The sequence below is a fragment of the Argentina anserina genome, chromosome 5 (assembly GCF_933775445.1).
Source record: "Argentina anserina chromosome 5, drPotAnse1.1, whole genome shotgun sequence".
NCBI lineage: Eukaryota > Viridiplantae > Streptophyta > Magnoliopsida > Rosales > Rosaceae > Argentina > Argentina anserina.
The window spans coordinates 26,286,515-26,302,403 of NC_065876.1; the positions used below are offsets into that span (position 1 = coordinate 26,286,515).

The window sequence follows — 15,889 nt, forward strand, 5'->3', positions numbered from 1 at the left end:
AAACGATCATTTTGACATGCATAGAAATTAGGAAGATTGGACGAGTAGTTAATTTAACATGAAACTATAATGTCTAATATTTGACTAACTGCACTATTAGTTTGTGGTCAATAATTTTAATTAGTTTTTCTAGTTTTCATTGAGAAACTTACGAATATCTTAGTATAAAAACTGAAGCGCGTGTGTTGATGACTCACTAAATATAACCGAGATGACATGCTGTCTCATCTCATTCTACATAATATCAATAGAAAAAAAAAACTAAAAGAGAAAACAAAAGTATATACCGTACGGTATGAAGCACCATAAATTTTAGTTTTGTTTGAGAAAAAGTATGATGTATGCTACAAACGTGAATACCGGAATACGTAACTTTATATGTATGCTAGATGAGCGAAACGGTGTCGTTGGCTTCTCGTAGCGGGCACGCATAGTATAAAGCTAGGCTGGATAGAATCGGATACGGATACATGGAAGCGAAACGTTTGGAAACGCGTAAACGTGTTTTTCAAAAAAATTTAGGAAGTGGGTACGTTTTGGAAACGTCGAAATAAAAAATATATATAAAAATATATAAAGTATACAAAAAAAAATAAATATAATAATAAATTTTTAATTTAAGTAATTCAAAATCTCAAATAAAAAAACATAAAAAAACCTTTATTTTTTAGAAACTCGCGTTTCCACCGCGTTTCCAAAACTCATTTTTCTGGAAACACGTTTTCGGGCGTTTCCGGCGCGTTTCCGGACGTTTCCAAAGTGGTTCCGGAATGGTTCCGCTTCGGAAGCGGGAAACGTGGGTGTATGCACGTTTCCGTGCTTCCTAGGTATAAAGGTTTTGGGGAACAAAGAAACTAAACCCTGTCGGCGCGTGAATGACTGATTTAGACTCGACCGTCGTTCATTCATTTCTGGATTCTTCCGCTCAAATTACCATAGCAAAGTCCCAATTTCAAAACTTAAAGAATCACTTCTCCAAAACCCTAACGTCATGCGCAAATTGAGCTTGCTTGGCCTCGTAAGCACACCTCACCTCACCTCTTCCATTTATTTTTTTCTCCTGCAATTGTTTCTGTTCATTCTCACCAATTCAACCTGTTTAAACGCAGTGCCGGAGGCGCGTACTTTCCCCGTTCGCCGGAGAATCGGTCACTGATCACCGGAGACTTTGCCCGCTGACAGAGGCATTGTGTCGAACACCTGGTGAGCACTACATGTTTAGCTCAGTAATTCATAATGTGGCCAAAGAATCGTTCATAATTTCTATGATTGATTTGAGTGATTAGGTTTGAGCTCTTCTTCTGGTTCGGTAGCTGGTTTCGCAACTTCGTTTGGGAATCGTCATTTCCACGCCTCAGGTTTTGAAGCTCTCTATTCATTTCCTGTAGTTTATTTTTGAGTTTATTTTTGGCTTAAATGTTGGTGATCTTCGCAGGATTTTGCTGTGCACCGCAACGAGACGACTATGAAACTCTCGGCGTTTCGAAAAGCGCAGGCAAATATGAGATTAAGAAGGCTTTTCGAACGGTCAGTATGTTATTATTTGGAAGGGTTTAAGGGTGATTTGAGGTCCTGGGGGGGGGGGATGTGTAAGCATTTGGTTGTTTATATGTGGATTAGAGAAGCTTTGTGACCTTAATGCATCCTAAGCATAAACAAAATGCAACTGTGGTTTGTGCTCACCGCGAAATGAAAAATGATATAAAACAAAACCGAAACTGGCCATAATGTTGCTGATGAACATCTTGGGAGAGGAGGAGGTAGCTAGCTTATGGTGAACTTGTTCATTGTAGACAGAATAACTTGTCGGAGTATCCTTTATTGCAAACTTTGTCTTAATTTTAGGACTACTGTAGTCTATATGTAACTACATCATTTCTCACTAGTTTTAAACATCTGGTTAATGGTTTAATATGGGAATTCTATGAAGCTGAGTAATAATTTTTAGCTATCAATTATATGGCTTTATTGTGACCTTTATGCATCATCAAAGCCATGTCAGATGTTTTATCTTTTGAGTGAATACATCTGTGTCGTGCCATTGTTTTAGCTGTGATTAATATATATTCGAGCTGTTAACACTGAATATTTATGCAGCTGGCCAAGAAATACCATCCTGATGCAAATAGGAACAATCCTTCTTATAAGAGAAAATTTCAGGAGATAAGAGAAGCTTACGAGGTGTGCTATATGACTGATCCAAACATTTACCAAATTCATATACGAGCTTTTCAGAGCTGTCTATTTTATGTGTTCATATATCATTATCACCAAAATTCTGAAATATTTTGCAAACTCTCCTAAATTGGGTGTATAAACATTTTTTTTTCATTGTGGAATCCAGACATTGCAAGATCCTGAAAAGAGGGCAGAATATGACATGGTAATTTCTCTCTCTCTCTCTCTCTCTCTCTCTCTCTCTCTCTCTTTTCAATACGCATCCAGCATTAATTTGTAATTGTCCTCCTTTTTTGGCACATTTTTCTATTTTATGTATGGGTGAAAGTTTAATTGTTCCTCTATATTGTTTACTCATTTTTATTTATACTTGGTGTTCCATGCAGAAGCAATCAAGTGGGTATACTGCTGGTGATGCAGAAGATTTTAGATATAATTATCAAACACACGGTTCTACAGCTGATGCAGGGGGGTTCGGACATGGTTTTAAACCTCACTTCTCCAGTTCATTTCATAAAATATTCTCAGAGGTATTTCAGTTCATATTCTTATTTAAAGCTCAATGTATCCTGTTGCTGCAGCTAGGTCGACTCTCTAATCTTCATTGTTCTGAAAGTTATTTGATATTGCAGATATTTGAACGTGATTTCGATCAAGTAGCACCTGACATTCAGGTAAAGTTGTTTTGCCTATGGTTGTGCTTGCTATATGACTGTCTTTTGTGATTAGCTCAAGTGTTTATTGTTCTTAATGCATTTCATAGGTGGAGCTTTCACTCTCTTTTTCTGAAGCTGTTAGAGGATGCACAAGGCATATGTCTGTCACTGCACATGTTCCCTGTGATTCTTGTGGTTAGTTTTTTTTTTTTAATTTCTTTTATATTTGGGTAACTGTTCTTCATGTGAGTTGATTACATATTTTTAGATCATAATGTCTTTAGAAAACCTCTCCTCATATAAGCATCATTTTTTTTATTGGACACCTTGCATAATCACAGAGTGATCTGTTTATTTGATTAGTTTTTTTGAAGTCTTTGTAACTGTTATACAGGAATATTCCCAATACTATTCGTTTTATATACAGATTTGATTGTGTCGAGGTACAAGAATCACACGTAGTTTTAGTGATACTGACTTTTTTTTTTCGGAAGTGGTTTTAAACCCAGCTTAGCTGGGAGGCTCAGCCCCAGTGATCCCTATTGCTGATGAAGCCACATTTTAATAAAAGTTTTCTCCTTGCCGATTTGAGTGATGTTGGTATTCTGTGTTACTTTCCTTCAGATGTGGTATTTGGAATAAAAGATCAGAGCTGTTAGGATTGTGTTCAGGAGCCCACCTTTTGGGGCCTGCAGTTAGGTCCGACTTCCTGGTTCAAGGATTGCTGTCGATTAGTGGTGGTTGGGACACTTGGGGTCTGACTTTGAGTTTGGTCTGAGGCTCGGGTCTTGAAGTCGATTGTCATTGGATGTTGGAAACAATACCTTTGTTTAAGGAACGTTTAGACGATACGTGGGACTCTAGAGTCATATTTCTAAGTCTGAAACTCTCACTAGGACTCATAGTTAAGTGCATACTTATGATGTTTTTCAGATTAATTTACCTTCCCTTTCAGCTATCACTTTGGGATAGCAATGGAACAAACACGCATGTCAGAATTGACTGTTGAAGTTAAGTGTTATGGCCCAAAATTGGGTTTGGATGACAGTATCCAGAGGATTATAGAAGACTCCAGTCTTGATAAAAAAATTCCTTTTAGAGAAAATAATGTCAAACCATATGGTCAAAATCTTGTGAAATTCAAATCCATACTTCCATAGGTTCTTCTGTTCTGTTTCACATTTTCCATTAGATAATCAGCTTGTGTAAATAACTTCTCTAGGTTCTTATCTCATGGTACAGATGGGCATGGCTATCCGCTAAAGGCCAAGACAAAAGTCTGTCCTATTTGCAGAGGTATTGGGAGAGTAAGTTTTGAAGATCCATAGTTTTAATGTTTCTGAATTATTTGATATATTTCTTTGCAAGTTAATTCATGAGGTAATTGTTTCTTTCATCTTCTAGATGTAATATCAATAAATCTTTATATTTTGTGTCTGATATTGCTCAAATTTTCTTCCAGGTTACAATTCCTCCATTCACATCAACATGCAGCACTTGTAAAGGGTCTGGCCAAATAATCAGGGTATATAATGTGAACTCCATTAAATAACTCCACTGATCTTGATTGATTCCTCCAGATTATATGATCTGCATTCAATTTATCTGTTGCAGGATCATTGTGTATCATGTGTAGGATTAGGGATAGTTGAAGGTGAAAGAGAGGTTGAAGTTAGCATCCCAGCAGGTTGGTATATACTCTTTCCAATTTGATGGGAGAGGAGTAAGATAATTTTTTGATAGTGTAGGCAGTCAGATGTGTATTACTAATAACTATCACTCTCTGGAGAATCATCTGATGTAGGCTATAAGATCTGGGGATGCTTGTTCAGAGAGTCATGAGATCATGTTGGGTTTATCATAAAGAAAATTATCTTGTCTGGGTCATGTTTCATAATGTTAGCCTCACTCTTTATGCATGTGTCTGTGTGGGCTGAAAATAATATTTTGCAAGTTCTTAAGTGTTAGAAATTTTCTAAATAAGCTTACTGAGCACTTCAGTTGAAAGTTGAAACTGAGTGCCCCGGTAAAAAAATTAAACCTGGGTCGTTAGAATATGCTTTTGTTTGAGGGATAATGCAGCTTTAATGTTCAGATAAACAGCTGTATCTATCTGACTCCCTCTGTCTTTCTAATTTGTTGCCCGTGTATCTTAAATGGGCTAGGTGTGGATTCTGGAGATACAATCCGCGTACCAGAGGCTGGGAATAGTGGGCCACGAGGAAGCCAACCAGGCTGGTTATACATCAAGCTAAAGGCACATTTTTCTTCTTACTTGTTCACTTATAATGTTATATTATTACTTTAAGATCCTTTTCATATTTGTGAGATCCATCCCGAATTCCCGATTAGTGTCTACGGTTATAAAATTATGTCAAACCTTCAACATTCTAAGAGAGAAAACCCTCATTTTTGGTTGCTGTACTGTTGCATCATATGGTCGGATTTAAAACTTATTGCTATGCATATCATAATGGCATGTGTTAAAAGGTCTGAGAATTATATCTTTTTGTCCCCTGACCCCCACCCAAAAGAAAAGGACAAGCATACCTAGCAGGTATATCACTGAAGCACAGATAATAAATACTTGATCAGGTGGAAGACTTGCTTTTACTGTTGTGATGTGGAGACTTGAATGAGACTTGATCAAGTGGATGACTTGCTTTTACTGTTGTGATGTAGAGACTTATAAATTGGAACGTGATATGCCTTCTAATTCCCTTGTTTTTTTATTTTATGATGTAGGTTGCTAAAGATCCTATTTTCGCTAGGGATGGTGCAGATGTTTACGTGGATTCTAATATCAGCTTTACTCGAGTGAGACTGATTTCTTGCATGTACATGACTTATAGTTACTTGATTCCCTACGATGAGATTCTAATTTGGCAGCTTCTGCTATTTTTCACTTGGTACCATATTATATCCCTTCTTTTACTTTGTTGTCAAACTTACTCAACCCAAGTGATTCATATATTTTCAGTCCTTTTTTTTTTTTTGGAAATGTACATTTATCCTAAGCAAACACTCACTAGTTATACACAGTAGGAGTACCCTTTCAAGCAGTACAAGCTATATTAGGCAGTTGTTTCTTCACAGGAATATGTACATTGTCATTTTTTTTTGTACTCAAGAGCCTATACTTGTTGTTCTACTGGACGTCTGTTTCAGAAGTATTAGGATTATTCAAGTTACTTCTACATTTTGTATTGTTTATGATAGCTTAAGTACATAGTCAAGGTCTAGTATGATGCTGTAGAGAAAAATATCTTAAGAGTAATTTTTGAAAGATGATTTTCTGGGCATTTTGTGTCATGTTAGGATATATTGCTTTCTTTTTGTCTTCTTGGGCAAGCGGTAATCAGATTATATGTGAATTATCACAGATCATATAAAATTGAAACAGTGTTACATGAATAAATGTGTTTAATACAATTATATCAATCTGGACTACAAAGTGTGCAAAGGGAAATGTACTTCTTACTTTCTGGGGTCACTTCGCTTCTGTCAACTTTCCTGCCCGATCTTGAAATGGTGGTTGCCTTCTATTCCTTAGTAACAGGGCTATAACTACGTATTTCCAGTAGTCAAGTATTTATACTCTCCTGTAGGCGTCAAGGGAGACATCCTTATTCTGTTGCCCTGTGTAACTAACTATATTGCATTTTCAATCCTTGAATATTACTGCTGATGTTGTTAGGGAATTTTTCAGGCTATTCTTGGTGGTAAGGTTGAAGTGCCAACTTTAACTGGGAAGACAAAAGTAAAAGTAAGAGTTTTGTCTTTGATTTCTTTCTTTGCAGAGAGAAAACTTTTGTACTTTACTCTTTCTCCCCTTGTCCTACTTCTAATTACCTTCCAGCAATCTTTTGGATTCTACATATACTGATAGTTCGCTGTAATTATGGACTTCTCAGATACCAAAGGGGGTTCAACCTGGAGAACAGATCGTGCTAAGAGGCAAAGGTCACTAGAGCATTCTTTCCTACTTCTTCAAAGTTGGATGTTGCTTTCTTAAAATTTTCTGACCTAGAATGTTGCTGCAGGACTACCGAAGCATGGTTTCCTAGTTCACAATGGAGACCAATATGTTTGTTTCCGTGTCCAGTTTCCAACGTAAGCTGCATCTTTTTTTCTTTCTTCTCTTTCTCCTGTTTGAATCACGTGGATTCATATCTTATCAACACTGTATATGGTTTCCTGACATTCTTATTTCTAGCAAAATGTTGGGTTTATGTATACTCACAGGGTTTGAGTACTTCTCCTAATTTGTTGTCCTAGAATTTAATTACATATATACTTTTGTGAGTTATGTGAACAGACTTTTCTCATTTTCTCTTTACTTTCTGAAGTAAAATAAATGAACGTCAACATGCCATATTAGAAGAATTTGCGAAGGAGGAAATAATTCATGGAAACAGCAATTCCCACAATAAAGACTGGTGAGCATTTTACCTTGCACAATACTTTTATCTTTATAAATAGACACATATTGATACATATAATTGTGTATATTTCTCAAGTGCTACGTGTCATAATTTTGTATGAGCCTTCAAAGTATATATTAGGGTTAGTTACACCCTTCACCCCCATTCCAATTTTGTTTCTTCTTGTCTAATTTGAATGATAATCAACATCATATAATATGCATTTATGTCGATGGTAAACCTCATTCATATTGTTTGATATAATCGGCGGAAAGCATTATAACTAGCTCCACACATGATCAATGATTAAATCGATGCATTTCCTCCTCAGAATGACATTGATTCAATGGAGACCCCAACCTCAGCTATTTAAGCGGAACACATAACCATGTCATTGTTTGCCTGGATTTCGCTTCACCCATTACAACCAGGGAGAACATTTTTGAAGTTCCTGGTGCAGCCGTATTGTCTTCTCTGTGGTTGAGTTGTTACAAGATAGGATGTAAACCCGTCCTATTTTGTCTTTCCCCTGGTAAGTGGGTTCTGTAACCTGCTGCCCCTTATCCAGAAAAAAAGGTCCACCCTTTGATGCATCATGATTCTGGATTGATGTTGATAACAAAGTGGTGGTAGTCAGTCAAGTAAATGCATCATAAATACAATCTTTGGCAAGTCTGAGTTGGTGGTTCACGTCAACAGCAGAGCAACATGAGGTAAGGTTCACCCTTGATGATGTGGCCTGCTGCTCTAATCACTCAAACTCAAGTGAAGCTAGTGAGACCAAAGTTTCAATACAATATATTGTATGCTGGAAACCCTGGTGATTGAGGAATGAGTTACACTGCCTTACGTTGCTTTCCGCCGAATCCATTTAAGCTATCAGGATAGATACATTCAAAACTATAAAGTTGACAATATCTATGTTAGTACTGCAAGCATGTGATTGAAATATTTGGCATCCTTATGATAAGATAATTGGAACATGTTTAGCCAACAGAAGTTTGAAATATAAGTTACCTTATAGAAGGGCTCTTATGATCCATAAAAAGGCAGAAATTGTACCTATCCTACATTTTATTTACTTGAGAGCCTAGAGGGTAAATCAATTGGAGATGATGAAATTATCTCTCTCGCTTTCTCATTTTCTTAGTATCTTGCTCAAGTGGAGTTAACCATTGGATGTTTGGTCCTAGATAGTTTTATCCTACAGCAGTACTTGAAACCCCACGATCTTTTTAGAGTCTTGTTTACTTTTCCAATTTATTTTTCTTTCTGACCGACATTATCGTGTTCTGATATATACTTTTTCTATTTCAATCGATTGGTATAATCCCATATGATGTAGTTATTCGAGATTTTGTGCAAGCACTGATTTTGAGCATTTAGGTTGCCTCCCTGTTATTTCAAGTCCAACAAGCCTAAATACCAGTTGTCTGTTAGTCACTCTTCTGATAGTGGTGAGTATCTTTAAATGGACAACAGGCTTTATCAGCAGCTATCTACTGGTTGAACTTACAGGTTACAGTGGATTACGGAACGTGTTACGGGTCCGAGATTTGTGCTTGACTTGTCGATAATAGTATTGATCCTTTTGTTGCCGAGCAAAACCATAGGCTGACTGTTGGCCCCAGGCGATTCAATCAAGATACATAAGCCAATTGTCATTGCGGTAGAGATCTTCGGAGTTTTCCATTCTTTGGAGTATTGTTTGATCAAAGGTACCGATTTTCTCATGACCAGTGAGTCTATTCCCATTTCCAATCCATAGTTCATTGTCTGCGTTTATCTTTTCCTTTTTCTTAGTCTACTACTATCATTTTACAATGATCTTCTAAGAATTATTGAGTAGATGTGGCTACGTTAAGTTTAAGAAATAATGCTTGTCCTGTAGAATTCTCTACAAGTGGTCACACTGAATTTCACTTGATTGTCATGTATTTTTTTTCCTCAAAGTACAAATGATTTGATCAGGATGCTAGATAAATTAGCAATCTTTCATTTCCCTTGGAAGCTTTGAGATATTTTGGTTATCAAATTTGCTTGAATTCATAAAATTTGTGTAATTGAAAGCTTAGACATCAAGCTACATGGTATTTTCTTCAACTTTCTCAAGGCTACTTGATTTTACAGTTTTGCAAGTGTAAGTGCTTTAGCAATTTTTATATTTGCACATATAAGACTTCTGACAGAAATATTTTTCTAGAAACACAGTTTTACTGCCATTGATGTTGCAAATTCATGCATGTTCAGTAGATAGTGTTAGTATCTGTATCTGATGTGGTAGTGGTGCTTTGTTCCTGGGTTATCAAGGAATGAAGACTCTTCGTTAGTGACACACAGAAGTACTGCTTGAATTAAAGTATCTTCAACACATGATTAGTGGTGGTGGAGTTGAAATGATATGCCACACATTATGTCTTTGTTTTAGAGCTCTTTTGAGAGCACTAGTAACTTAATAGCTTCACTTTGTTCCCTACTCATCAGGTGCATGGCACTTTCATTTGCATTCCAAATTACTTGATATACCCTTGAATTTTGCAGTTGACTTCGAGCGTATTGTCCTCATTGCAGGAAGGAATGAAGGCTGGTGCTAGTTACACTCGTTCAGGCTATATATATCAGGAGGAAAATGTACATCAGCTAATTACTCCTAATAGATATAAATGTTAAACTCCCAAAAATTCAAATTTCTTCCATTATTTTTTATCTTCTGTCTTGCTGGGTTACTCCGTTACTGCTTACTGGGATTAGAATCTTGGTATACCATACCAGATAGCGAAGATGAAATCAAAAGATGAGTCCTATAGCTTTTAATACACCTAAACCATATGCCAAATAATTGGGACTCCGTATGAACTACCGCGTTAAGTGGTCAAATTTGTCATAATAAGATATTTTTGTTTCAGGATGAAATAATTGTGTATTATTGAATGATATGGGGGCCTATATATAGGCATTACAAAACCACAATCCCGTAGGATTCGGAGTCCTAATCTATTACGGAGATGCTAATCTATCTCCTAACAGGAAACTTATTAGGTTAAGACACATACAAGGGTAGAATAGTAATTCTCCCGGAACACTCCCCCTTGTGTCGCATGCCTAGGTTGCATGGTGCACACATCGTTGCCTCGGTAAAAACCTTTGTCAAGCAAAATAAAAACCTCTTGGGTAAAAACAAAAGCTTGATCGAAAGGAAAAAGAGCACAACGCACCGTCTACATTTGATAGCATCATGTGAGGTAGACTCCCCTTGAAGTCTACGAAACAACTCCCCCTGATTAGTGCCATAATCATGGAGTACAAAGAACAACGTATACAACGTTCATTACATGCTTCTCAAACGTAGTCTTGGGCTAATGATTAATCATTAATCTAGCCACACATCCTTAGATCATCCACTCATTTAAACGGCCATAACTTCTTCGTCAAAATAGGTATCAGCGAACCGTAAAATGTTCTGAAAAGTAGACACCCGTGGCTTTCAAGTGACATAAGATTCACAACCTTATCCGATCGGAGCAGTTCACAATGCTCTGTCGAAGTTGACTGACTTGCAAATTTCCGGACAGGACTGTCCTACTTTGCTAAAACAGCCATAACTCACTCAATATGATAGCTATGAATGAAAGGTTGATGTCCCTGGAAAGTAGACACATAGACCTTTCCAAAGGTACCAATTTCACCATATTTCATCGAGCGTGCTGTCCTGTAGGTCTCGTTGAAGTTGACCTACGAAACTGGACAGATTCTGATTTGTCACATTTAATGTGTCTTTCGCGAAAAGAATGGGGGAATGGACCAATGAAGGACTGATTTTGGTCCAAGACGGAACCGTACGCATCCTCTACGCTACCAGTGTCGACTGCTATACCAAGGCGTACGTTGATGTTGCTGGAGCTGCTGGCGGCGTTGGTGTGGATAGGATTTGTGTTGGTTCACTAAGTGTAGAACTAAACCCATGTCAAATAAGCAATGCAAGTCCAATGACAATGCATAGGCGCATAGTTAATCACGTCATAATGAAAGCAATAGTGTCCCAACAACACTAACATGTATGAATGTATAGCTCATTGAATCTCTTCATCATCTATACTTAGACGGAATAGAGAATCAAGAATTAGCTTCATATGAACACATATGGGTATGAGTTCTTGCAACCGATTGTACTACGTTCTCTCGAACGTCGCAATCTGATTACATAATCTCTCCGTGGTCTAGAGGCATTTAAAGTCCCTCGGGCACTCTCATATCTGCGTCAAGATCCCTTTACAGATATTCTATGACCACTATCATATGCTGCAAATCAGTTTTCATGGACACTACTACTGATCAAGTAGCGGAAAGCAATTATGTCCATAACGAGAGAATATAATTCATCGTAGTCAATACTAGGATAATGAGACAATCTTTGCGCCATAAGTCCTGCATATATCGCATGACTTCATCTTTCTCATTACACTTACGAACAACGACCAATATAACAAGTCTAGTTCAGCCTGTATTGATTCTTTCCACTTCGGTCAAGTTGCTCATCGTTGATGCTTTACAACGGAATAAGAGCATAAGCGAATACATCATCAATCATGGGAGATCAATACATTAAACACACGCGCGCGCTGTATACGATCAATTCGTAAGATTTCTATTCTTCTCTAACATCAACAAAATGAGTCTGTAGCGTCCCACCGAAACTTAGTTGATACACATGTTTAGAGGATATCTCTTGATGATGGGCGAAATACTTGTACCTAGGCACTTCGCTTCTTTCTGGTTTTGATTCCAGAGAATAATGGTCTCCCCCTCATCTAGGCAGGAGCCAAGACCGAAGCTATGACCCTTACTAGTCCATCTTTGCGTTTGCCGCCCTTGTTTTGTGGTACAATACCACGGGCGCCGACAACACCACAGCGTACGATGGTGCCATCGCCGGCTTCCTTCCCACTGTCAGGGATGGTGCCAACGGTGCTAGGACCAGGTCATATGAAATTCTCCCATATTCTGAGAGTCCCAACCTTACCGGCACATCACAGCATTTATGTGCGATCTCGTCACTTTCGCAATATTGGTAAAGTCATTGAGCATCGAATTTTTGACTTTCTGGAGGTCGATAATGCGTTGCACATTTACTCACTTTGAGTAGTGCGGGATCTTAATGAGACATAGTGCCACACTACGTCAATTCCTGGCGTTAAACCGGAATGAGAGCATTCCATATCTCCCCCTAACGACGGGAAGTATGTCTCAACAAAGTGACCGTCTGCTAATATCGCAGGATAGAGATCAAAGGTTGTAGATTGGAAATAGCGGACAAGTGTTGGTGATTCATAAATCATAACCAACCAGAATACTTAATCGTTTCCAAGTATACCCATTGAGATAGCTACAATAGAGGCACATAAAGAACTTTAACCAAATAGGCGTTTAAGGAAAAGAACGTTGGGATCGTATCCAGTGACCATCTGGTACGCACTAAACGCTTGGCAAGTTGTGGGTCTGAAACGAATAAGTGTCGCTGCATGCAACATCATTACATATCTCCATGCAAAAATCGGCAGGTTAGTACCCATAACCAAGTCCGAGCTCTGCTAGATCGTACAGTAAATGAACATGAGGAATAATATGTTCAACGACGATCCCAGTAGATATGCAAAACGAAATCATCAAAGTCGTGGGGGTGAACTCTCCAACGATATCCAATCAAATAGATTTGAGAGGATGGGAAGGGTGGTGAGCCCTTAGGATGATGATCATAGCTAAAAACTTTAGCGAATGCAGCGTTTCTTGTGGAAAGAAAAGCGACGTGTGACCAACGCGTCGATGCTCTTAACCTATACCATAAAAATACCGAAAAATGTCCGCATTCGGTTGGATAGGGTCCACTAATGTCACCTTAAATACTTCGTAAGAATGGAATGTTCTCGGTTGGAACATTAGCAAATAAGGACTTCCTTGAAATCTAGCAAAAGAACAAGCTTTGCAAAATGAGCGATTGGCATCAGAGATTGTCATGGAGGCATTAGAAAACACGGGAAGCATCACAAGCTCCTGTGAAGGAGGGAATGCCGCCACCGACGGCCTTAATGCCATGGAGCCGCCGAAATAGGCAGGCTCGACCTCACCGTGTGGAGCATGGGTGAGGTGGTCCTCCAATCGCTTCGTGAATCATGAAAAATAGATGATAAAGTGAATTTCAAAGAACTCAAATAATCATATCTTGTTCAAAATGACCAAAAAAAACGATCATGTCAAAACCGAGAAGACAGTAAAACCGAACCCATGATTCAAAGAATCTTGAGTTACATAAAGCTACTGTTGCAGGCAAGCAAAACGATGTGTGCAAGCTAACAAAGCTACTGTCGAAGCTTGAAAAGGATACTGTCAATGAAATCTGACAGATTTATTCCTCTCCATTCTTAACACAAATATCAAGATGAAAATCCATCATTGGCATGTATGGCCTTTAAAACTTAGCAAGGCACGAAGATATGAAACACAATCTCCGCACGAGATCCGTAAAACAACTACTTGCGCCGTAGGACAGTGTGGGTGGTTACGCAATTAGCAAGACACTCGATTTCACGGCGGGACATTCTCAAAATGAAGATTAAGAGAGTCAACGACGCGGTGAACTTCTCTACACAATACGCCGTAGGATATTGTAAGAGATGGGATTGAAACAAATGGCAATCTCATCGAATGTATCACATGGCAATAGAACTACATTCTTCAACTTAAGAGTTGGAAAAACATGGTATTAGAGCAGTTGAATACCAAACAATTACGGTGGAAAACCTTTCATTTGGTGCGGGTGGTCACCAATAATAATAAAATCATTTGAGCTATGAAACGACTTGGAGAAAACCGGAAAATTAACCGGAAAACCATGTCAATATAACTCAAAACCGGGTGAAATTTGGACTGGGAAAACGTGACAGCAAGAACTGCTGAAATATGCGGAAAACATGACGAGAAACGACGGAAAAAAAATCGTCTGAAAAACTCGTCGGAAGCCGGCGGCACCGATTGCCGGAAATCCGGCCGGCAGTGGCCGGACCTGGCCGGTGTGGAGGCCATAACTTCAGGTCCGACAGGGAACGCCGTCCGGAACCGGATGGCGGTGCCGGAAACGCCGGAATATGGCCGGAAGGCGGCGAATACGCCGGTAAAACGTCAAAAAACGTTCCGGAATCGCCGGAACAATAACCGGGAAAAACGACGTCAATTTTGACGTTCCCATGTCCGTTTTCCAAATTTCAAAGTCCAAAATCACAATGTAGTGCTATTGGGGTCCCATGTAACCCAAAAGCGGCCAATTTAAAAACCACGTGAGTTGCAACGTTGACCATGCATGCTAAGCTAAGGCAAATAAAATTCTCACGAGTCAATCTTGTAAACAAGAAATTCGAGAGATTTTATAGAATATGCCAATATTTAATACAACACAAACAAGCTTCCAATTCCAATAGACGACTTAAGCTAAAGTCGAGCAATAATCATGGCAATGCCAACGTCATACTTGAAAAATAGTAAGCAGAAGACATAGTCAAAATAGATTGACTAATCAAAAGTCTGTAGCAACAAAATCTTGCATATCTGATTGGGCGGAGCCTTAGCCTGAGGCTAAAAAATGTGCTTACTTGAGAATGGAAGAATGTTACGTTTCCATCTCCAAAATTCTCTCGAGAAATAGATACAGGTGCCAAAAATGGCATGCGTTTCTTGGATGCAGAGTATGTATCAAGGTCAACTCTGATAATACAACGTCATAGACGTTCATTAAATCACTTTAAGTGTGTCCCATAGAATTCTTTATTTTTGGGATCTTTTGTTAGCAAATAGTGCTGCATCAGAGTAATGACTCAACTCAAATAAATGAGTACGTAGACCTTGGGATTATCGTTTATAGACATGAGTTTAAGAAAACTCAAACATTCAAATAACAGTCGCGATGGCGACGCATCCATAAGAAATGAGGGTTGTATAGGTTTCGAATAATCGAAACTATTCAAGTATGTAACCGGAATTAGAAGGGTTGTGATGTATATGGTCACAAAATAATCGATGCATATCGGCGATTCTCATGATCGCACCCAAAACAGCGGTGCACTCAGGCGACCACACGAAATCGATATCTTCCTTTTTAAATAATAACGTGACTCCCCCAGGACCGTCACACGAAAAACGTCGACCAAGAGGGGAATCATATCCCTCTTTGGTTTCATCGGCGTTATAAGAAAGGCCGGAAAAGAAGACATGAAAAAGGCTAATAGCGCCCGATAATTTATATATATATCTTCAAAAGCAGCAACTTTAAGAAAAAACATACTTGTTGGTCTGCCAAATAAACCGAATATAAGTAAATTGCTCTGCAAATCGATCGTCATGCATGAAGTTGCTTGTTGAATTCCTTTTCGATCTTCGTCCGATGACATAAAATCTTGGGAGGATACGATCAAAATCGTATGTAGATGACAAAAGTATCATCCATCTCGGCATGAATGTCATCACCATAGTACGACGAGTGATCACTTTTCCTATGCAAGCACGTGAAACATAGTTAGAAACGAAAACGTGCAAATAAACGATTTAATAAGCAATAGGAAAATAAAAAGGAAAAAAGAGAAATAG

The 15,889-nt window shown here is 38.4% G+C and overlaps 1 protein-coding gene across 10 annotated transcripts; it reads left to right on the plus strand.

The window, feature by feature from the left end:
- Positions 1-885: 885 nt before the first annotated feature.
- Positions 886-10,137, plus strand: LOC126794572 (chaperone protein dnaJ 1, mitochondrial). Of its 10 annotated transcripts, none has more exons than XR_007672162.1 (20): positions 886-1,018; positions 1,110-1,203; positions 1,287-1,358; positions 1,436-1,527; positions 2,098-2,181; positions 2,345-2,383; positions 2,565-2,708; positions 2,811-2,852; positions 2,942-3,029; positions 4,077-4,141; positions 4,297-4,359; positions 4,449-4,521; positions 5,000-5,091; positions 5,580-5,651; positions 6,544-6,600; positions 6,749-6,797; positions 6,878-6,947; positions 7,184-7,273; positions 8,777-8,976; positions 9,800-10,137. XR_007672162.1 is itself a non-coding variant. In XM_050521324.1 (19 exons), exons 1-19 carry the CDS (start codon positions 992-994, stop codon positions 8,766-8,768), a joined length of 1,341 nt encoding a protein of 446 aa, XP_050377281.1. In that variant the 5' UTR covers positions 886-991; the 3' UTR covers positions 8,769-9,562. The 10 variants fall into 10 exon arrangements, 4 of the variants coding, with proteins under 4 accessions (XP_050377281.1, XP_050377279.1, XP_050377280.1 ...); XR_007672160.1 differs by having other exon boundaries at positions 9,830-10,137; XR_007672161.1 differs by lacking the exon at positions 9,800-10,137 and adding an exon at positions 9,569-9,662 and having other exon boundaries at positions 8,777-8,997.
- The last annotated feature ends 5,752 nt before the right edge of the window (positions 10,138-15,889 follow it).